This window comes from Schistocerca piceifrons, chromosome 7 (assembly GCF_021461385.2).
Source record: "Schistocerca piceifrons isolate TAMUIC-IGC-003096 chromosome 7, iqSchPice1.1, whole genome shotgun sequence".
Lineage (NCBI taxonomy): Eukaryota > Metazoa > Arthropoda > Insecta > Orthoptera > Acrididae > Schistocerca > Schistocerca piceifrons.
Genome location: NC_060144.1, coordinates 53,909,461 through 53,934,991, shown reverse-complemented (window position 1 = coordinate 53,934,991; position 25,531 = coordinate 53,909,461). Strand labels below are relative to the sequence as shown.

At 41.7% G+C, this 25,531-nt stretch overlaps 1 protein-coding gene across 1 annotated transcript in view; it reads right to left on the bottom strand.

Moving 5' to 3' along the window:
- Window positions 1-25,531, bottom strand: part of LOC124804997 (FAM172 family protein homolog CG10038) — a 277,839-nt gene that overhangs the window by 10,040 nt on the left and 242,268 nt on the right. The window contains exon 7 of the mRNA XM_047265394.1: window positions 3,029-3,113. Within this exon, the coding sequence (XP_047121350.1) occupies window positions 3,029-3,113 (85 nt within the window). The remainder of the gene's footprint in view (window positions 1-3,028; window positions 3,114-25,531) is intronic.

Below are 25,531 nucleotides of genomic sequence, written 5' to 3'. Positions count from 1 at the left end.
AATATTTTTGACAATATTTGTTTGTTGTAGTAACCATTCTCATAGAACATATTTTGTAGATAGTTCTGTCCTCGTGGGAAGTTAGCATCAAAGATGCCTTCTGCTCAATGAACTACAGTCCATATAAGAGCATTTTTGGGCCCGCTGGGCGGTGGATGAACATGTACAGATACATATCCATGTGAGTTTGTTTTCTGCATACCCTATGGATGATACACTAATTGGGAATTCAAAGGTGAGGACCTCTAGGAATGGTACAGTCTTCTGCAACCTCCGTTGCACACCTTATGTGGTTATGAAAGATATAAAAGCATTCCAAGAACTCTTCCACTGTTTCACTCATTTAGCCATACAACAAATGTTTCATCCCCCCCCCCCCTCCCCCAGGGAGCACTATCCATCTGGGCCAGCAACTATCATAAAAAAAAGACAGGGTGTGTGTGTGTGTGTGTGTGTGTGTGTGTGTGTGTGTGTGTGTGTGTGTGTGCAGACTAATCTCTGTGCTATCGAATGTCTGGGTGAGTGGACTAATCAATCATATTGGTAGCTGAACATGCTGTGGACATTGGACATAAAACTGAATTCAAGACCACCAGTGTCACCATAATGGGGTAATGATAATTTTAAAAAGCTATATAAATCAAAATATCTGACAACACCACTAACAAATACAGAGATCTGCAGTTGAGAACAGCACAGAATCCAGCCATCACAAGGTTAATGAAGGTGTGGCTGTCACATTGCCTTATAGGCGCTGCATCAAGTACCAGCGATGTCACAGCTAGTACGACAGCTAGATAAGAATGATGGCAGCAACCACATGACAGTCAGTTACAACTTGACAATGGCTGAGGAGCACTCAGCCAACAGTCTGTGGACGTGTAACTACTTCACATGTCTGGAAGTCTGAGAACATTTTATTCAGGCATATCCCTATGGGACCATGAATTCATACATTACTTACCATTCCTCCTTTTTCTGTGTGTTCAATGTCACAAAATCATGCATGACAATCCCTTAACCAACATCAGAAAAAATGTTTTGAAGTTTTTAGATAACATATTCTCAATAACGGATGAATGAAGTTTACTTACAACATGTCTTAGGCATTTTCCCTACACCAGGAAGTGCAGAAGAAGAAGAAGAAGAAGAAGATTGAAATGAAGAAGAGAAGAAGAAGAAGAAGAAGAAGTAGTAGTAATTATATCACTTCACAAAGACAACTGTGGTGGCCACAGCAGATTACATTACTGTATAGTTATGCTCCAGTTTAATATATTGTTCACTGTTCCATCAAAAGTGCAAGCACACAATGCAGAATGCCCTGACATAATAATTTATAGTATATGACAACTGCAGGTTGTGAGTTCACAGTATGTGTTAAAGGTTATAACAAAGCTCAAAGGAAATACAATATACAACTGTATGTCGCTGTCAAATATTTTCTACTTGAAATAAAAAGGTTGGGAAGTTAACCCATGCTGGAATATATACCAACTGAGAACTCTTCATTTTACCAATACACAACTGACAAAGCTTGATTTCAGAACAGAAATAGCTTTACTCATACGGCAGTGTACACACTGCATGTTGCACATTTGTATCTGATCCCACAAGACCTCATAATTTCACAATGGAGTACAAAACAGAATGTAGCTTGTTCTGTGGAACAAAATAATTAAGTGTTAAAGATGTGGGTTTCATATGTTGCATATCAAATTTTTTATGGTAATGAAGACCCAATTATTTATTTCATGAAAGGCAAAGAGCATAAGGTAGGCAACCAATGCCTGGCACCTACACTTCATGTCCTGAACGATTTATGCAGAGTTTTACACCTGACTTTACACCTTGCACTTGATAGCTAATATAAGGAAAGATGTGTATATATAAGAAATCAGAACTTGATGTTCAAAGAGGTTTTGTGTTTGCCATTGGTCATCATTTGATATTTTAACTGGGCACCTGCCAGTCATTCTCAGGTGAGCCACCAAAGACTGATCGACTTTCCCCACCTGCGGTTTATTAACACTCTCGCAGTTTATTAACACTCTCCCATCTGTGTGTTCAATGCATACATTAAGATTGTGGTGACAGAATGATCACCCTACTTGGTGAGTAGTGCTGTTGCTGATGGAACTGTGGAACTCTGCTGTCCCTATGGTTCCTGCTCACCATGGGCATTGGCATATTTCTTCCGCTTCATTCAGAGCAAATCATAGAGAAGGTGGAGTTTCATATATTATGCAACTTGTATACAGTATTACAGTTCATCTAATTTTCTGCTATGTGAATTTCCATGGATTTTTTGTTAATTAAATCCCAAAAAGATATTTCTGTGGCCAAAATTCATCATAATTCACTGAAAGTCCAGTGGAGATACAATAATTTTAGGATTCACAATGGAAATTGCATTGTAAGGGAAGGTATTGAAGTATCAAAGCCCACGACTTCCAAATGAAGCTGCGAAGGAATGTTTCATTAAAACCAAATATTAACAGCAGAAACTGTGTTACTTTCAGCCATAAAACCATTATCTTTAACATATAATCTGTGTAAAACTCATATATCCATTCTTGAGAAATGTCCTTTCACTACACTGTTGGTATATATAATATTGCAGAAGTGGTCAAATTTAGAAAGAAACTTAGAATAATTAAAAGGGATGGATAAAAGGTACGGAAAAACACCTAACAATCTAATTTAATTAAGCAATCCATGACACACAGTTTAATGGATACAGGTACATAGACACTTAAATTTTACTAAAAGTTACTACGAATTAAAAAAAGTAGACTTTGTAAAAATGAAAATATTAGTGAATCAGTAGCAATAGAAATCTATAATAACTTGCTACAGCAAGGAAATTAATACATTCTGGTACATGGGTAGTATTATAGTTTTCTATTGTTGGTTGTAAAGTTAATGTATTTCTATTACTTGAACTATTCTAGGCCCAAAATAAGAAAGAAAATGGTAAGCTTAAACTTTCTTTGAATGTAGTACATGTCGATTGATACTGACGTACCTGCTGATACTCTTTCTATGTCAGGACGATGAAATTGTATTGGGGTGTCAAGTGGCTCATCTTCAGCAACCCAATTCCTGGAAACCTGGAATAAGTAAGAGATCTTGTCCATCATATCTAAGTAATGTTTTTATTCTAAATGTCTCCAAACAGAATCAACATCCAACTATTACATTCATCATACTGAAGAGCATTTCAAAAAGTTTCTGAAATCTAGAACAGTTTCCACCCTTCTTCTCTCACTACCTAAATGTTGACTCATTCATTTATGTAACGCTGTTCGGATCACTTTACTTAAAGTTTCTACTTGGACAAGCACCATCAGACTGTTCTGTGCCTTTCAAAATTTGAAGTGTTGAGGATAGCAAGTAATTAACAGACTATGATATTCAATGATAGTAGACAATAGTAGATAGATTATGAAATTTTGCTTCACTTTTTAATTAACTATTTAACTGTTAATAATTCTTGCTTGATCAAAGTTTATTTTACTCCTTGTTTCTCAAGGTATATGTCAGTCACTGAAAATGTATGCTACAACAGAAAGTTAGATATAAAATAATATTACAGAACAATAAAAATGTAGAGGTTAGTGGATGTTGCTAACGGCTTTAAATTTATTTTAAAAACTGTAGTATTGATAGTATTCACTCAACAAAAACTACCCAAGAATCTGGTACAACATGTACAAAATACACATGTTAACCTCTTCGAATAACAAATAATCATTAGCTGTATTGTATGGATTAAGTAAGTGTTGGCAGAATGGGCAACTGAGGAAACTGTCACAAAGTAGTTAGGGAAATAATGTGAGGACAATTTGCACCTTAATCACACAATTCCCTCTCACAAGAAGTAAGATTTGCTGTGTGCTACTTGTTGATGCATAAGCAGGCTTCACTGGGTTCCCTGTTACGAGCTCCACATTTTTGTGACAGACCCAGTTGTACAAAATTGTTAAGGCTTTCATGGCCACTTGTTGACAAACTGCCTATTGGCTCCTGTCTCAGGTTCTCCGGCTGACGTTCATCTAATGATTATACTGACGTTTTGCCAGCACGAGTGGCTGGCAAAACGTCAGTAAAATCAATAGATGAACGTCGACCGAAGAACCTGAGACAGAAGCCAATAGCCAGTTTGTCAGATCCAGTGGTGTTTCCCTTTCAAGGTTCCTTAGTGCTACCTGCACAGGCCAATCACGAGTTCTGTTTGGCACCTGACGTAACAACCTGCAAGGCCACAAGACCAAGTACCAGTGAAGATGCTGGTTAACCATCATTCTTGTGAAACACAACTAGCTCTTTATGCTCATGAAGTAATGAGTGCTATCGACAGGGGGTGTCAAATTAATTCCATATTTTTAAATTTCCAGAAGACTTTCGATACTGTTCCTCACAAGCGTCTTCTGGCCAAACTGTGTGTGCCTATGGAGTATCGCCTCAGTTGTGTGACTGGATTCGTGATTTCCAATCAGAAAGGTCACAATTCGTAGTAATAGACAGAAAGTCAGCGAGTAAAACAGAAGTAATATCCAGCGTTCCCCAAGGAAGTGTTACAGGCCTTCTATTGTTGCTGATCTATATTAACGACATAGGATACAATCTGAGTAGCCCTATTAGATTGTTTGCAGATGATGCTGTCATTTACCGTCTTGTAAAGTCATTAGATGACCAGAACGAATTGCAAAACGATTTAGATATCTGCATGGTGCGAAAAGTGGCAATTGACCCTGAATAAAGAAAAGTGTGAAATTATGCACACGAATACTTAAAGAAATCCGCTAAATTTCGATTACGTGATAAGTCACACAAATCTGAAGGCTGTAAATTCAACTGAATACTTAGGAACTACAATTACAAATAACATAAATTGGAACCATCACATAGATAATGTTGTGGATAGATTCATTGGCAGAAGGTGCAACAGGTCTACTATAGAGACTACTTACACCACGCTTGTCCGCCCTATTTTGGAGTACTGCTGTGTGCTGTGGGCTCCGCATCAGGTGCGACTGAAGGATGACATCGAAAAAGTTCGAAGAATGACGGCTCGTTTTGTACTATCGCGAAGTAGGGGAGATAGTGCCACAGACATGATACGTGAATTGGAGGGGCAATCATTAAAACAAAGGCGTTTTTCGTTGCGACGGGATCTTCTCATGAAATTTCAATCGCCCGTTTTATCCTCCGATTGCGAAAACATTCTCTTGGCACACACCTACATAAGGACAAATGATCATCACGATAAAAATAAGAGAAATCAGGGCTCGCACAGAAAAAAATTTAAGAGCTCGTTTTGCCCGCGCGCCAATCGAGAGTGGAACGGTAGAAATACAGCTTGAAGGTGGTTCATTGAACCCTCTGCCAGGCACTTTACTGTGAATGCAGAGTAATCACGTAGATGTAGATATAAGCCGTGGGAAAGGGAGAATGCCAAATGCCCATTGGCTGCCCTGCATTTCTCTCAAACAATTTTAAATAAAATGTTCGGTAAAAAGATTCTTATTTAACTAACAGTTTGATTCGTCAACTTCACCATGACCTGGGTGTCATTTTGTTAATGGTCATAGTTACTGTGGTTTGTCAACATTAACTGCGCTACTGCACGAAATTTGAATAGTTTGCAATGAGAAACAGGGGTGGTTGTTAGTTTGTGTTTCATGCAATGTTAGATCATACATTGCTGCATACGAAAGGCAACTAACATACTGAATTGTTATACAGGTAAGGTATCCGTTCTCTCAGACCTTCGTGTCTGAAAGGACAGCTTATTCATATTATGTGTGTTTCTGATGGCACACCAATATTTCAGTGCAAATGCATAATAATGTCTGAGCTCTTGTGGCAATAAAGTAGGGCTACAAGCGAAGAGGAATGATGGACATGGGACACTACTCTGTTAATGTATGTGCAGCATACAGAGATGGGGGACTTGCTCACATGGCTGAGGCAGTTTAGGCGACTGCTCGCTTAAGGCAGGAAATGCGAGTTTGAATCCTGGGCCACCACAAATTTTCATCTGTCGCCTTAAGAGTTATTTCAACAAACGATTGCAGCAAAAGTCGGAAATTTCTTTCGTCAAATATACTGAATTATTCCTTAAGCTGGGAAGGAGGTCCGCATCTATCTCCAATCACAAGAAAATGGATTGTATGTATTACACATGTGGTATCTTCCAAATATCACAGTGCCGTAACGAAGTCGGCACCGTGCATCGATACCACATAAGATAACGATGTCTTACTGCATACTACAAAGATGAACGGAAGGCGCTGAAGAAGTCACATCCTCTTAGCTTCGCAGTGCCACCCCACCGAGATGCCGATATAAGGCCGAGCAGAACAACGCTCATCCCATTTCGTGATCAACGATTACGGCGAAAGTATTTTCTTAGACGGGGCACCTGCATTTATTATGTCTTTGCTGCACTTTAACCGTTAACACTGTCAATCACTTTTCAAGTGAAGAGTCCCGAAAAAATTTGTCTGTATCTAGCGATACTTTAAGACTCAGAAACAGTTGTAAATGCTCAGAACATTGCTGTGGAAATGGATGACGCAAAGTTAAGGAAATCTCCATATCTCTCTTGTAATAAAGTGAACTGATATTTTGGACCGATGACTTCAGCAGTTTGGTCCCTTAGGAATTCACACGCGCCTAGTGATATTTTACATGTTCTTATTCTCCTCTTGGAGCAGGTAAAAAACCTGCAGTTGTACTGACGATTGCGTTTTCATCAGGTAAAATAGCACTCCATTCTGCTCGTACACATAAATGGTGAAGCAAGAATGAAATATTCATAGCGTCCCTCATATCTCATAAACAGTTTAAAGTACCAAAACCGAACTTTCGCAAATAACAGCGTGCAAAGAGTGGAGTATTTTGCCATATGGCTAAACTGTGAAACATCCTTATCTACCATGACATGCAAGTGGCTACAGGCTATTTGAATCGGTTAATGTTATTTTTGACAGGCTGTTGATAGGCGATGAATCGAGAATTGCTGTGGGTTTTTCAATAATGTAAGTGAAGAAATTACACATTTATTTTTGTACCGAGTAGTGGCATTTTCATGAACTACTGACTTGTCTTGTCCTCAGTTGTTAGTTTAAAAATACACTGTTTCAGAGTTACATCCCAATGTCAACTGTGCAAGAATGTTACTAAAATGAATCTTTGTAAATTTTGATGTGTTGTGGAGAGAAAAGCAAATATTAACGGAGCAACACCAACATTCAGCTATTACTTAAAACTGATGACAAAGGGGGGGGGGGTGGAGGGGGGAGCGGAGGAGGATGAGGAGGAGGAGGAGGAGGAGGAGGAGTCTGGGGAAAGTAAATCGCCAGTTCTGTCGGAATTTTGGAAGAACCCCACAGCCAAGTGTACTTTTCATAACGAATAGCAGGGACTGAAACTTTACAAAGAATTCTATTTCTGTAACTTGATGATCTGAGAAAGGTGACAACAATTCAATTTGCAGAATTCTGTCAACTGCCCATAAGGGTGAAAACACATTATCAGTATCTCTGATGAAGTAAACAATATCTGGGGGGAGGGGATAAAGTAGAGTCCTCCACTCTGTATAAGGATAGTAACTGACAAATGTTGTGTTATGTGCTGTGAATTGTTTTCAAATTTCTCAAATCATTGAGATATAGAAATAAAATCATTTGGCAAGTTTCAGACCCAGCCATTCATTATTAAAAATACAATGTGTATAGTATTCAGCCACAACTGCAACAGAAGTGCATTATTTTCCTCAGGCTACTTGTTCCCTTCTTTTCTTCCTTCAGGAAAGTGTTGTCAGTGATAAATTTCGATTAATACCTTACTTCTCTTGCTGCCATATTAATACTTGTTTCTACTGCCAAAGCACAGCAGTTTACAAACATTTACTTCATTAACATTCTGAGGGCAAGACCTCACCAGTTTGTGAAAAAGCCTGTTCTCAATAAAAGTGTGTCATTTCTTCATTTATGCCACTGAAAAGCACACAACTCTCATTTCATCTCCTTCAATAGCCATTAAAATTATTTTATTGGAAAAATGTGAAATTACTTGCATGTTGTAGTAGGTAAGGAAATTAACCATACAGTAAAATGACGTCCTCCTTGACTAATGTCATTTTCCAAAATTTCGGTCTGATATCTCAAACTGTTTATGAGAGGAACAGTTAATTCTGGTTTTATCGTTTGCATGCACAAGCAATATATACAAGTAATTTTTTCGAGATTCAAGAAGAATATATCCTCTTCCAAGTTTTAAAGAATAATGAAGTACATTGCCTACATTTATTACACATCAATGTATGATCTAACATGCAGCAAACTCAAACTCATAGCGACCTCTATTTTCATTTAAAACTATTCGAATTCCATGCAATAGCTTAATTAATATCGAAATATCGCAGTAACTATGATCAATAACGAAATCGTAGGCAGTTCATCATGAAGCTGAAGAATCAGGCTGAATCAGTTTTTTGAATCAGGCTGGATCAGTTTTTTTATCGAATGGTTTCCTTCATATTGTTTCAGAAATATCGGTGAGCATCCAGCTTGTGCACACTGCCGTTTGCACAGTCTAGCGAGCCTGCTAACTGTCGCGCTAAAAACTGAGAGATTCGGCATGCGAGTAACTGGCTGTCACTACTCCCTGCTAGCCAATAGGTTAGAGCATCGCCGAGCAAATTTATGGGAAACTTTACTCCCTGTAAGATGGGCTTTATTGATGTTTGTGTTTGTCTTAGGAAAACATCTCTACCTAGTGCATATTACTTTCCTTTTGATCATAATTTTAATTGCTCAGAAAAGTTTTAATTTTTATTCATTTTCTCTATTTTGTGCAATGTTGGGAAACACATACGCTGGTTTTAATTAGAATGGATTCCCATTGTGAATGCTGTCTCCATGCTCAAAATAAGTTGGCTAAAACTTGTGCACATTTGAAAGCTCTCTAGATTATGATCAAACAGCAAGCAAAAAAAATACTTCTGGTATTGTTGACCTCAACAGACACTGATTCATTTCCAGAAAACTTTGGCCTGCTATAGTCTCGTCCACTGGACCGCGAGTGGTGTACCAACGACAAGACTGTATCCTCAGATGAGAGCCTGGAGCAAAGCCATCCTTCCTGTGCCTGCACTACTACTATAAAGCCTATACGTCGACATCAGGTAAAAGCAGATGCAGAAGGGTAAGGGCTTATTAATTAGTGGTGTGCACTGTATCTCAAGCTGATGGCTGCATTGTGGGCAAGCTACTCAAACAGGTCCGCAAGGAGTAATAGGCCATTTTTTTATTTAAAATTATTCATTAGTTATCGTAAAACAATGACCAAAAACGACGACAAACGTACATCTCTATTTAAAATGTGTGCCATTTTATTATTTTGTCAAATTTCATAAACTGTACTATTACTCCATGTATAATATCCTATATATTAAGAAATTTATTTGTTTTCTGATTTCAAATAAGATCTGCAGACTGCTGGACTTCCGTCATGGGTCGTTATGGGCACGGCAACTTTAACTCCTCGGATGGGCGGGGGGGGGGGGGGGGGGGGGGGCCTTAATAATGACTGAATTTCTTAAAAAATGAATATTGTCCAAGAATCACTTAATAATGTGCACACAGACATTGATTGCTTCATTAGTTTTTTCCCAAAAATTTGTAAAAATCGCTTATATTATACGCTGGGTGAGGAGAACGGACTCTTAAGAAGCACCATCTAAATGTATGAAGAAAGATTATTCTGCAGATACGCAGACGATCATTGAAATGCACTCGGCTAGTATAGCAACAATGTGTGAAGTCATCAACAGCTACCGTAGCAAAATAGCATCACAGCACCTGTCCCAAAAACCCAAAAATGTTTCATCATATGTACCGGCTGTGAGTGCACATAAAAATCAGTACACAGATAATCGTAGACAAGACAGCCAGTGTAATAGTGAAAATAAAAGGCGAAATATTAAACTCTGTCTCCAAATATTTCTTCACAAAGCTAAATCAAGGAATGTTGTCTTAGTGAATAGCTGTACCCTGCTAGCATAAGTGACATAGAAAGCAGTAGTAATGGTATTGAAAGACAGCATACGTCGCTAACACACAATGAGGCCCCAGGGTACAGAATTTGCAAGTCAACTCCGCTCCTGATCACAATTTACTGCAGATATCTTGAGCAGCAGGTGGGCATGTTCCCCGTGACTGGGTACAAACGCATATTACACTCACCTAAAAAAGAAATAAAACTGATCCATACAACTACCATCATACATGAAACTTGGAACAAAATACTTTCCCCGTAAAAATCAGCAAGGTTTAGGGTAAACGTCGATCATGCGAAACGTATTTCGTGATCTTGACCCATAATATTCTCAGAAGTATAGATACAGAAAACCTTGCTGATTTGGTATTTCTGGGCTATTGAAATGCTTCCGAGTGACACCACAACGGCTCGTTCAAAAGGATGTATGTTCCAATCGGATTCCAACCAGGTTTGCTAGTGGATCAAAAATAACCCAGCAGATCTGGCGCAGCACATCACACTGGGTGGAGAGTCTTCTTCAGTTGGTGAAGTAATGTCTGGTGTGCCTCACGGAAGTGTATCAGGAGGGTTGCTGTTCATTTGTTCATTAACGGTTTAACAAATAGGATCAGTTGCACTCTAATTTCCTTTTGCAGATGACGCCTTTGAATAATCGGTAACAATTGTACAAACGTCCAGTTACATTTGACAAAATATCAGCCTCGTGCAATGACTGGTAGTTAACTTTCGATATAGAGAAATGCAGCGATGAGCATTTCACAAAACGCAAAAGCTCGGAATTCTTTGAGAACAGGATTAATAAACCACAACTAGAGCCAGTCACCTCTTACAGATATTTGAGAACAACGAAGTTTAGGTAAATGAATCAGCGTAACATGGGCTCACTTGTATGTAAAGTAAATGGCAGGCTTTAGTTCGCTGGTAGGTAACTGTAAACTACAATTCTCTGTCTTCCGTACACCACATAATTGAATACTGCATAAGTGTGGGTCTCGTATTATATTAGAATAGCAGATGAATTCGAACATATGTTTGATGGATTGGCGGAAGAATGTAAGAGCAAACAGTGGAAAATCTTATCTGGCAAATAACCTAGAAGGCATGCTGGCAACTCGCGAGAATCCGCCTTGAAAACTTAAATATCTGGTTTTGGAGGGAGAAACCATGAATATTTTGCAGCTTCTTATGTGCTGAATCTGTAGAGGAGATACAGATAAAACCAGGCAAATAAGAAATCTAACAGGCGCGTGCGACAAGAGTCATTTCCTCAAAATCCCAACCGTGTATGGAACTGGAATAAACCTCGAGATATTATACAATGCGAAGCAACATCTGAAAGACACTTAATATCTATTCGCTGATTATTAGTGTGGACGTAGATTATGTTGTCACAGTTGACATGAACTATCACCCATAACTGAGAAAAGTAAGGAAACGAGACAAACTTCCTTGAACTTAAAGAGTATTTGTACGGGCCAGCTGTAAGTGATATGATCTTCCAATGACAAAAGGGTAGTAACACACTAAGTATGGTTAATACTGGATTCAGATGAAACATTTACCATTAAACTGCTTCGATAATGTTAAGCTGACTTTCCTGTGAACTTGCAAAAAAGGATTTTTTTTAAAGAGCCTTTATGTTGCTAAAAACATGGATACGCAGTAACTGCTTGTGTTGATATAAAACTATTACATATGTTATTACTGCATATGACGAATTTAACAGCAACCAGATAACAGTGTGCCTACACGTATATTATTTGCATATATTGCATTACCTACTACCTGGTGAACTGTCATTGCTTGTTTTGAAGTACACAGAGACTGGAGTTCTTTTAAACGAAAAAATCCGCTTTTACACAACAGGAACATGGAAAGGAAATAATACTGAACACGATATATTTGCTAATTTCGGTTTTAATTTTATATATTTTAGTCACCATTTCTCGGACGTTGGTACTGCTAATGTCCAAGCTATTCTCCGATTTTGCCTAGAACAAACTAGCAGTTTATTATTAATGGTAGGTGCAAATCTCTCTATCTGATATACAACGACACGTACTTCCTTCTCTTCCAGTTTCTCTTTGCAACGTACTAGGGGCATATTATCTCTGGTCAGTGCTGAATGAAGTTTAAAATCGTGCATATTCATACATGCGATACTATTGAACCGTAAGTTCTTCCTCGGTTTAATGCGCACTCAGCTTGTCATAGGTCTGTTAGTGCCCACAACAAACTGTTCAAATTGCAACAACGATGAACTTTTTTGGGCGATCGTGGCGAAAAAGAGTGTTTCAGTTACAAAATGATTATCATCACCGTGTTAAACTTTGTGTGGAAGAATTCATCAGCGCAAGTGACGCACCGAGACTTAGGGTTTAATGAAAACGTCCCACTACTAAATTAGGGTACGGACGGAAAACCGAAATCAAGACTACCGAAAGAGAACTTCAATTTGACTAATACTGATTTTACAAAAAATGGCTGAGCACTATGGGACTTAACATCTTAGGTCATCAGTCCCCTAGAACTTAGAACTACTTAAACCTAACTAACCTAAGGACATCACACACATCCATGCCCGAGGCAGGATTCGAACCTGCGACCGTAGCAGTCCCGCGGTTCCGGACTGCAGCGGCTAGAACCGCAAGACCACCGCGGCCGGCACTGCTGATTTTACAGATAAGGATGTAAGTAACAAGGAGACTCAAACTAGAAGGAACACTAACATTTTACGTCCCGTCATAAAGTAGAGCGGAAAGCCTAAAAGACGGGAATTTGTCCCCCAGCTACAAGGTCGTGCCCTGCGAGAGCAAGACGCTCTGCTTCGCGTGCCGCAGTGAGCAATGGCCTTTTGCGAGGTTGCCGTCTCGTAACTAAATGCAGTTCCCTTGGCACTGTACACCCATAAACTCGCTGATACAAACCATCATTCACTGACAGCAGCAATTCTTGTCTTGTTTGAAGCTGACTGTCACTGACAAGGCGTGACAACCGTCTGAGGTTCCTACACATTATGCCATTGGCAAACGGACCGTACTTCTGAACTTCAACACTGAGCGTGTAGGTTCAACCTGCTGCTGAACGTTCAGAAACGATGGAGACTTATTCATACGGTACGTGTGTTCCAACATGGTATACGCAACGCTACACTCGCCTACGACACTTGTCAGCTGTATCTAGCTCCTGAATCTCACTGTTTATGAAATGGACGGGCGTATACCGAATGCATAATAATACACTAAGCAAACAGATCTTCGACTTACTAAACAGCTTCACATCCAAACCCACATGGTTCACCAAAGTTGACAAAGATATGAAGAACACAGGAATAGAATGGAAATAGTAGGTAACAGAATACTTTCTAGAGAAGCAACGCAAATGGCAGGATTTCACGAAAGAAAGTGGTCTACAAAAGGAAGAATGTGGACCCAGGAAGAAAAGGAACCTCACTCTCGACGGATGACGGTAGACTGGGAGCAATGAAAATTAAACACAAAGGAGCAAAACCAAAGTTGATGCATCGTAGGCTCCAAAAGGATTATTCGAATAAATAAATAAATCATAAAACAGCCGAAAGACCTGCCCTCCTGCAGAAAATTGTCTACACCTACTCAACAACGTGAAATTTACTTCACTATACGTCAGACGTCAGTCAAATCAGTGAATGTGCAATACAGCAAATTTGTATGAAATGCAATACCTACATTATTTTTACACACCAAATAAGTCAAGACAACTGTAGCTGAAGGAAAAAAAGCACACAGACTTCTTCGTGAATAAGTTTTAGCTTGTATCACTGAATGAGCGCGGATTCGGCTTTATTTTATTTGACTATCATTTACGTCTCTTGATCGTTTACTAATGATTGGAGCGCAAAAATATGAAAAACATTCTGTTAATTAAATAGAAAAATATTCAAAAACAAACACTGATCTTACGTCTGGCTTTATAGCCGCTAGGAGCGCTAATGTCGTTCTAACTGTGAGGCGGTAAAATTTTTCAATGCAGTGTGTGTTAGTCTGTACCTGTTCGCTGTCTACGGCGCTACAAACTGACACGTGTGCTCTTTTAATGATGGGACGGCGACCAATAGTTTGTTCGGGGGAGGGGGTGGTGACTTTCTGTGTACTGCATTTCCATGGCGCTGTAAGAGGCATAAACCCAGGCTGCTGTCCCGAGTGTGCCTGCAGACTAGTACGGGCAAAACGAGTTCCGGCAACTGCTGGCGGCGTCCCGCATCGCAGGGGGGAAAGGCGTCGCGACGCCGCGAAGGAAGCGGGGGTGCGATGAACGTGCGGGCTGGCAGACCAGAGCGTCGGCCCGTGCCGAGGGCGTGGAACGCGGCCAGTGCGGCGTGTCCGCGCGGCCATTACGCGCCGACCGCACAAAGCGCGCCGCCCGTGGACAATGCAGCACTGCCGCCTCAACACCTCGCTAGCTGGGCGCGTCTGCTGGAACGCTGCCACTGCTCAGAGGACTCGGCCGCGCCGACACTTGTATCCCGGTCGCGAAGGAGGGTGAAATCACAAAATACTACTGCGAAACACGCCACGGAACACACCCTTCCCGTGTCTAAAGCCCTTTACACCATCGGAAAACGGAACACACCCTTCCCGTGTCTAAAGTCCTTTACACGATCGGCTTTCCCGTCTCAACAGAATGACCACCTCTATGCCAAACAGTATCAATTCCCAAAACATCGATCATGTGAAACTCAACTTGCACTTTTCTTACATGACGTGCTAAAAGCTTTGGATATCTGAAAAGCATTTGACTCAGCACGACACCTACGCTTATCGTCAAAGTTCAATCCTATGGTGGTGTCAAACGATACGATGGTCGTTCAACGACTAAGGCCCCGTGTATTTCTTAAAAAAGCTATTTACATACAATGACAAACGTCCTTGTTGGTGCTTCACATTTGACGCTTGTTCTGTGCGCCGGTGAAGTTTCGACACATTCTGGCAGATCGCAGAGCCGTAGTACAGCATCAAAATGGCGTCTGCATACGACTCACGTGTTGTTACTGAATTCTTGTGTGCGGAAGGAGAATCCGTGGTGAACATCCATAAACGTTTGTGTGCAGTTTATGGCGATGCTGCAGTTGATAGATGTATGGTTGGGCTATGGGTAAAGAAAGTGACAGCCTCAGGAAATGCAGAAACAGAACTCCATGATCAGCCACGCTCGGGATGTCCTGTCACAGCCACTGCTCCAGACATGCTGAATCGTGCGGATGCCATTATTCGTGCCGACCGGGGCATCACAGCTCGACAATTGGCTCTACAGTTGTCTGCAAGCACTGGAAGTGCGTCTGCAATGATGGAGACTCTTCGATATTCAAAGAGGTGCTTAGAATGGGTTCCACGAATGCTCACAGTACACCAGAAGGTTCAAAGAAAGACCATTTCATCTGAATTGTTGGAGCGTTTTGAGACCGACGGAGAGGCCTTTCTGTCACGGATCTTTACGGGGGACGAAAGATGAGTGCACCACTTTGCGCCGGAAACAAAAAGGTAGACCATGGAGTGGCATTGTGGCATCATCCTCATTCACCGCAAAAGAAGAAACTCAAGACGACCCCTTCTCCCACAAAGGTCATGGTGACAGTCTTCTGGGATTGTGATGACATTATCGTGAATGTGATGCCAAGAGGGTCAACCATAAATTCAGAGGTATACGTGAAGACTCTGGATAAACTCGAGAACAGTTTCCGATGTGTTCCATCGAACAAGAATCCAGCAGAAGTCTTGTTCCAACCTGATAATCCACGCCCACGCACAAGTCTGACAACCCGGGAACACATCGCCAGATTGGGTTGGACATCACTCCCTCAACCACCCTACAGTTCAGACCTGGCATCCACGGACTTCCATCCCTTTGGACCGCTTAAAGATTCTCTGCGAGGAACACACACTTTGATGATGGGAGTGTCGGTCATGCAGTGAAAACATGGCTGCCCCTACAGAACAAGAGCTTTTATCAGCAGGGAATACATGCTCTTCCACAACGTTGGCGTACGGCCATAGAACGTGATGGAGACTACGTAGAAAAATAGAACATGTACGAGACCTGTTAATGTATATTGTCACCAATTTCTGACTCTTAACAATAAATGTTATAAGAAAATAATGTAGGGCATGACTTAGTGAACGACCGTCGTATTTGTGACTGGATTCAGGATTTTATCGAAGAGAGGACGCAGTAGGTTATCTTGGACGGGGCTTCATTGTCAGATGTAAAAGTAACTTCGGGTGTGCCCTGAGAAGCGTGTTGGGATCCTTGCTATTCATGTAGTGTGTTAATGATCTTGTGGACAATATTAATAGTAACCTCAAGACTTTTTACAGATGACGCAGTTACCTATAATGAAGTACCGTCTGAAAGAAGCTGCATAAATATTCAGTCAGATCGTGATAAAATTTGAAAGTGGTGCAAACACTGGCTTGTTGTCTTACTTTATATGTTCACGAATTTAAAATGGAGCACTTCACGAAACGTGAAACGTAGTATCCTATAGCTACAATATCAGCGAGTAACAGTAGCAGTCGCCCAACTCATACAAATACCTGGGTGTAACACTTTGTAGGGATATGAAATAAAATGATCACATAGCTTCAGTTGCGCGTAAAGCAGGTGGTAGATTTCGGTTTACTGGTGGAATACTGGGGAAGGGCAATCAGTCTACAAAGGAGATTACTTACAAATCACTTGGGCCACCCATTCTAGATTCTAGAATACTGTTCAAGTGTGTGACACTCGTAGCAAATAGGACAAACAGGGGATACTGAATAGAACTAATAGAGGATTCTGAACGTATACAGGGAAGGGCAGCGCTAATGGTCACAGGTTTGTTTGACCTTTGGGAGACAACAGAGATGTTGAGGAAACTAAACTCGTGACTCTTGGAGACGGACGCAAGCTATCCCAATAAAGTCTACTAATAAAATTTCAAGAACTCGCTTTAAATGATGACCTAGGAATATATTACAACCCCCTATGTATTGCTCACATAGGAATCGGGAGGACAAGATTAGAGCAACTACAGCATGCTCAGTGGCATTCAACCAATCATCTTTACCGCGCCCCATACATGAGTGGAACAGGAAGAATCCCTAAAAACTCATACAGCTCTGCCGTGCATTTCATGGTAGTCTACAGAGTGTAAATGTAGATGCAGACTACTGGTGGCAAATGAGTCTTGCGGCTCCCCCTGCGTTGTATTCCTTTGCTGAGAAGGGAACGGTCCAATAGGAAATGGCGCAACCTGTACTGAAATTTTTCTTACAGGAAGAATACACCGAAAAGAAGACAATGCCAAAATTTTAACTGCTAAAGCGAACTGCAAGTATTTAATAAAATGTTGAAAGTGCCAAACGGCTGGAGAAATGTACGCCACTGCCGTAGGTGTAGTAGACAGCGCATGCGCACAATACGGCGGAGACATGCTCGGCAGACCGCACATCAGTAAACACATAACACGACCCAAGGGATCGTAACTTGTAAAAGGGAATTCCATGCAACTCATTCAATATCGATAATAATTAAATGTGGTTGTCTGTCTTTGTGCAGGTCCTAGACTTTCATAGCAATGTGGAATCCAATCAATGTTTTCAACGTTGCAAAGATGAAATATATACATCAAAAAAAGTTTTGCATCACCCTAGTTCCCAGAACTCCTGAATACAGACGTTGACTGTGGATATTGTATCATAGACACCGTTCCTCTGAATGTTCAAAGATGACACTAATCCGCCTAAAAATGTAAACAACCATGCATCAGCAGCGTCTATTAGACGGAGGGAGTCCGACAGCCGATCAATTGCAGTCATTCCACCAGGAAGGAGGTACATGGCTCGTGCTGTCTGTAGTTCAACCATGCCTAGACGCTCAATGCCGTGGTTCGATCGCGTCCGCATTGTTACTTTGTGCCAGGAAGGGCTCTCATCAAGGGAAGTGCTCAGGCGTCTCGGAGTGAACCAAAGCGATGTTGTTCGGACATGGAGAAGATACAGAGAGACAGGAACTGTCGATGACATGCCTCACTCAGGTCGCCCATGGGCTACTACTGCAGTCGGTAACCGCTACCTACGGATTATGGTTCGGAGGAACCCTGACAGCAACGCCACCATGTTGAATAATGCTTTCCGTGCAGCCAGAGGACGTGTTACAATTCAAATTGTGCGCAATAGGCTGCATGATGCGCAACTTCACTCCCAACGTCCATGGCCAGGTCCAACTTTGCAACCACGATACCATGCAGCGAGGTACTGATGGGCACAACAACATGCCGAATGGACCGCTCAGGATTGGCATCACGTTCTCTTCACCGATGAGTGTCGCATATGCCTTCAGATAGACAATCTTCGGAGTTGTTTCTGGTGGTAACCCGGTCAGACTGAAAGCCTTAGACACACTGTCCAACGAGTGCAGCAAGGTGGAGGAGGTTCCCTGCTGTTTTGGGGTGGCATTATGTTGGCCGACGTACGCCGCTGGTGGTCATGGAAGGCGCCGTAACGGCTGTACTATTCGTGACTGCCATCCTCCGACCGATAGTGCAACCATATTGGCAGCATGTTGGCGAGGCATTCGTCTTCATAGACGACAATTCGCGGCCCCATCGTGCACATCTTGCGAATGACTTCCTCCTGGATAACGACATCAAAAAATGGTTCAAATGGCTCTGAGCACTATGGGACTTAACATCTGAGGTCATCAGTCCCCTAGAACTAAGAACTACTTAAACCTAACTAACCTAAGGACATCACACACATCCATGCCCGAGGCAGGATTCGAACCTGCAACCGTAGCAGTCTCGCGGTTCCGGACTGAAGCGCCTAGAACCGCACGGCCACCGCGGCCGGCATAACGACATCGCTCGACTCGAGCGGCCAGTATGTTCTCCAGATATGAACCCTATCGAAAATGAGGAGTGGGACAATCTAGACCAACAGTGCCTTGATGAACTTATGGATAGTATGCCACCACGAATGCAGGCATGCATTAATGCAAGAGGACGTGTTACTGGATATTAGAGGTACTGGTGAGTACACCAACTTGGGCCACCACCTCTGACGGTCTCGCTGTAAGGTGGTACAACATGCAATGTATGGTTTTCATAAGCAATAAAAAGGGCGGAAATGATGTTTAAGTTGATCTCTATTCCAAGTTTCTGTACAGGTTCCAGAAATATCGGAACCGAGATGATGCAAAACATTTTTTTATGTATGTATGCAGAAGATTGAAGATCAGTTTGGATTCCGTAGAAATATGGGAACATGTGGGGCAATAATGACCCTAGAACTTATCTTAGAAGCTAGATTAAGAAAGGGCAAACATACGTTTCTAGCATTTGTAGACTTGGAGAAAGCTTTTGACAATGTTGACTGGAATACTCTCTTTCAAATTCTGAAGGTGGCAGGAATAAAATACAGGGAGCGAAAGGGTAGACACAATTTGTACAGAAACCAGATGGCAGTTATAAGAGTCGACGGACATGAAAGGGAAGCAGTGGTTGGGAAGGGAGTGAGACAGGGATGTAGCCTCTCCCCGATGTTATTCAATCTGTATATTGAGCAAGCAGTAAAGGAAACAAAAGAAAAATTCGGATTAGGTACTAAAATCCATGGAGAAGAAATAAAAACTTTAAGGTTCGCCGATGACATTGTAATTCTGTTAGAGACAGCAAAGGACTTGGAAGAGCAGTTGAACGGAATGGACAGTGCCTTGAAGGGAGGATATAAGATGAACATCAACAAAAGCAAAACGAGGATAATGGAATGTAGTCGAATTAAGTCGGGTGATGCTGAGGGAATTAGATTAGGAAATGAGACACTTAAAGTAGTAAAGGAGTTTTGCTATTTGGGGAGCAAAATAACTGATGATGGTCGAAGTAGATTGGATATATACTACTGGACATTAAAATTGCTACACCACGAAGATGACGTGTTATGGACGAGAAATTTAACCGATAGGAAGAAGATGCTGTGATATGCAAATGAGTAGCTTTTCAGAGCATTCACACAAGGTTGGCGCCGGTGGCGACAGCTAAAACGTGCTGACATGAGGAAAGTTTCCAATCGATTTCTCATACACAAACAGCAGTTGACCGGCGTTGCCCGGTGAAACGTTGTTGTGATGCCTCGTGTAAGGAGTATAAATGCGTACCATCACGTTTCCGACTTTGACAAAGGTCGGATTGTAGCCTATCGCGATTGCGGTTTATCGTATCGCGACATTGCTGCTCGCGTTGTTGGGGTGGAGTGACTGTTAGCAGAATATGGAATCGGTGGGTTCAGGAGGGTAATACGGAACGCCGTACTGGATCCCAACGACCTCTTATCACTAGCAGTCGCATACCTATCCGCATACCTATAACGGATCGTGCAGCCACGTCTCGATCCCTGAGTCAACAGATAGGGGCGTTTGCAAGACAAGAACCATCTGCACGAACAGTTCGACGACGTTTGCAGCAGCATGGACTATCAGCTCGGAGACCATGGCTGCGGTTACCCTTGGCGCTGCATCACAGAAAGGAGCGCCTGCAATGCTGTACTCAACGACGAACTGGGTGCACGAATGACAAAACGTCATTTTTTCGGATGAATCTAGGTTCTGTTTACAGCATCATGATGGTCGTATCCGTGTTTGGCGACATCACGGTGAACGCACATGGGAAGTGTGTATTCGTCATCGCCATACTGGCGTACCACCCGGTATGGGGTGCCATTGGTTACGTCTGGTCAATGGTGGCCGAGAAACTGACTCATCACAATACGCCAGTCACTACTCTTGATGAACTGTGGTATCGTGTTGAAGGTGCATGGGCGGCTGTCCCTGTACAAGCCATCCAAGATCTGTTTCATTCAATGTCCAGGCCTATCAAGGACGTTATTACGGCCAGAGGTGGTTGTTCTGGATAGTGATTTCTCAGGATCTATGCACCCAAATTGCGTGAAAATGTAATCACATGTCAGTTATAGTATATTTGTCCAATTAATACCCGTTTGGGATCTGCATTTCTTCTTGGTGTAGCAATTTTAATGGGCAGTAGTGTAAAATGTAGACTGGCAATGGCAAGGAAAGCGTTTCTGAAGAAGAGAAATTTGTTAACATCGAGTATAGATTTAAGTGTCAGGAAGTCGTTTCCGGAAGTATTTATATGGAGTGTAGCTATGTATGGAAGTGAAACATGGACGATAAATAGTTTGGAAAAGAAGAGAATATAAGCTTTCGAAATGTGGTGCTACAGAAGAATGCTGAAGATTAGATGGGTAGATCACATAACTAATGAGGAGGTACTGAATAGGATTGGGGAGAAGAGTTTGTGGCACAACTTGACTACAAGACGGGATCGGTTGGTAGGACATGTTCTGAGGCATCAAGGTATCAACAATTTAGTATTGGAGGGCAGCATGGAGGGTAAAAATTGTAGAGGGAGACCAAGAGATAAATACACTAAACAGATTCAGAAGGATGTACGCTGCAATGCGTATTGGGAGATGAAGAAGCTTGCACAGGATGGTGTAGCATGGAGAGCTGCATCAAACCAGTCTCAGGACTAAAGACCACAACAACAACAACAATGCAGAACGTGGTAAGCAATGGAAATCACATACTTCTCCTGAAGACATACATATATTTTAGTTAATTTCTTGCGCATTCATGCGTATTATGTTTACATTTCGTTATAAATTGGGGGAACATTAGAAGAAATAGGAAGTAACTTCGACGATTCTGTGAATTGTGTTTCCAACGATCAAAGCTGTGCTAATTTTAAAGCCCAGAGCAACAACACAGCGGCTTCCTACCCCGAAGAAAACATTACAGTAACAGCTTTCAGTGACAAAAATGGGCCTGTAAATTTTTTGGTTAAGCTAAGGAGCGAGATAACGGCGTTAAGCCATGTGCATGACCAGTTTCATTTCGTAACATCGGAACGTGAACTGTATAAACGGAAGGAAGATTAATACATTGCATGAAATATGCGCCAAAACGAAACTTGCCAATGTGTGAAAGAAAAACTATTTGACAGATTTAGAACTTCTCTTGAGAGTCAATGAACCGTTACTGAGAAAGATCTACGAGACTGAACTCTGAACTTCTAGTGGGATGGAAGTTCCTGGTATAAAGGCTTCTTGGACCCAGTTAAACAGATAGAGGAAATTATGCGAAAAAGAAAGCAAAAATTACGTGTTTACCTCAGGTAAACGTGTACAGGATACGTCATTAACACTTCATACCACAGAGAAATTTGTAGTTGACGTGAAGGCTAACTTCACGTTATCCCGTAAAATACTGCCGTATAAAGCCAATCAGTGAGGTTTCGTGGGAGAAGCGTGTGGAAACCGCACTTTATCATTTCGAGTAGAAAATGGAAAAGAGTCACTTGTGCAGTCGATGAATGCTATGACACATTCATATACAAGAGTGCCAGAGAAAAGTATCAGTGAATTAACTGTTTCCGCTGCTTTATATCTGCATTTAGGGCCAAAAATTTAAAAAAGGCTTGTTTATTTGCAGTAATCTTGTTATCTATGTAGCAAAATCTGTAAAAATGGGAGAGAATTTTTCAACGTTACATCCGAAACATCATCTTATCATCTGCAGAAAGTAGTTCATTCCTTCCGTTGAACTCTTGTGCTGGACATAAAAGATACCCATGTCTTTAGGAGGACGACGAAAACACTTAACGTAATTCGCATTCCAACCGGAACTAATAGTGTGATTCAGTGTCTCAATAAAAAAACTACAACAAAGAAAACTAGTAGTGTGAAGTACTTTACTGCATTAAGCTTTCTCTTATCAGGCGTGCCTAGTGTAAGGAAAAATTTCGTTTTCGTCATCCAATACACACTTCGCATTTTTGTGACGATTATAGAGAATGAAAGAGTAACTGTTTCATTGATAGTGAAATATACATTATTCACAAATTATAATAAGAACCGGGCTAAAGGAATTATTATAAAATATTTAACGTCAACAAATTGAAGTTCCGGTTGATGGAAGTCGTCTGTAATGTAACTTCATAGACTGTCTTAATTTTCTTTCCTCTGCTAGTCACTTGTGTAACAACCACATATGCAACAGTTCAGCTGTCGATATGAACTGCAAGTTATTCATAAAATTAATGGTTTGAGACATTTCTGGTATTGTTTAAGTGCTTAAAATTCGCATGTGTGCTGCGCGGGCTTATTCGCGGATTCGCGTGCTTGGCAGGAAGGGCTGTACGAACTGATGTTATAAGCTGTCCTTCGTGGGGCAAAAATGAGTAGCTTCACCATAAAAAAAATAAATAAAAAATAAATAAAAAATAAAAAAACTTGCAATGAGCCTTAGCAGCTAAAATTCTGACAGTATATTTCACTTTCAGGGTAGGTTTCGACTTGTCGGATTGGACCATTCCCCTACAAGTCGTGCTTACAGAAAAAAAAGGAACTTGCAACAGATAACTAGTTTTCCGACCAACAACACTTAACAGTAGATGCTTGACATTAGACGTGGGTTTCACAATCAAAGTCTTGTCTTTCTTATCCACATACACACACACACACACACACACACACACACACACACACACACACGCACGCACGCACGCAGAGAGAGAGAGAGAGAGAGAGAGAGAGAGAGAGAGAGAGAGAGAAGCGCATCGCAGTAGAAAGACTGGTTGGTTGAGGGTTAATGGGCTAAAAAGTTATATTATCGGTCGCTCAGTAACGAGATACTTCATCTGGAGTTAGTGACGTCCGCCAGAAATTTGATCCAATTATGAAAATACGTGGGAGCGGTAAAATCGAGGCACTGAAAGCAATACTGATGGCGTAACTGAGAAATAATTTGAGGAGAAGCTAAAGTACATGGGTCGGGCCAGTAAGTAGGTCAGAGGAGACGAGGGGTCTCCTAGGGCTCATCTGTCGCGACAGAAGCCTTACCCGCATCCGAACCCCCGCCAATTAGATTAAGGAGGACGACAGATACAAAATAAAGAATGCCCTCCAGCCATGAGATTGAGAACAGTAAAAGTACACACACACACACACACACACACACACACACACACACACACACCGACAAAAGTTTTGCATCACACATTTATTTCGAAATTCATAGCACAGGAAACAAAGATTAGGTGCTGAGGCATGCGTATGTATTTATTTGCAATGTGTCGAAATCACGAAAAAAAAAAAAAATGTGTGTAACGACGAAGTCATCTGTTTTCCATGTGGTCTTTTTCACAGAACTACTGAGCAACATAAACACGTTGTGGAACGACTCCTTGCTCGGAAGTGCGCTTGAATCCGGCGTGGCATACCACCGATGAGATCATGAAGCCAGACTGGCCCAAACTGCCCCACTCTTCAATGGCAATACTGCGCAAGGCGCGCGGAATACGTGGGTCATTGTGGACGCACAAAAACAATTCGGTTCAATCGATCCCACACCCGTTCGATTGCGTTCATGTCTGGGGAATAGAAAGGCCACTCGATTCTGGTGACCCTAGCATGCTGAAGGGACGTGTCCACGAGAGGAGCATGGTGAAAAAGAGTTATTATCCATCAAGATGAAATTGTCGCAAAAGTGTTGGCAATATGATCCCACTACTGGTTGCAGAATCTCGTCCCTGTACCATAATGCAGTGGGACTGCCCTCAACAACAACGCAAGGTATACAGTGGACCAATGTAATGTTTCCCCACAACATACTCCACCACCATCTTGTTGCACACATGGGCACGGTGTTGAAGGTATTTGATATTGCCGTATTGTCTCTAAACACGTTGTAAGCAATTATCAGGCTACAAACAGAATTGACTTTTGTCCATAAACAACCACCATGTCATCCATCCCTTGGGCATCCATTTCGCATGATTTTTAACCCATTTCTATCGAAGTCGTGGCGGTGTGGTACACGACGTGGCGCTCACCATGATCGTCGGGAATGGATATTCCCATCATGCGATCGTCTTCTAACACTTTGATGCGATGTATGACGGCCGGTAGCCTCTACGAAAGCCGAATTGAGTTCTGCAGCATTCAGCACACGGTTCCATTTGAGTCAAAGTCGCAGACTTCAATCATCTTCGTGTCGAACGTCCTCAACACTACCTGTCAACTGGAGCAGAACCCACGTCCTCACCATATCATTCGGACTCACGGCGCACACGTCGAGCTACTCCCCTCACTGACAAAACTTCTGTCCTGTAACGTGATGAGGTGGCCCGGTCACTGACGGTGATCGCCCTTCGTGGCATGTTCATTCTACTGTTCCACAGAGGCTCTAAAGCATCCCTACACCTTTACTCTCAACTGAAACGCTGCAATCCACTGGAGCGTGGCGTTCTACGCGTAGACAGCAGTCATTGTAACTGGGTGTATGTTTACACATAACGTCAGGGGTGGCTTCCTGATCGGTACAGGAACAGTCATAACAGTAAAACACCTGAACAACACGTCGG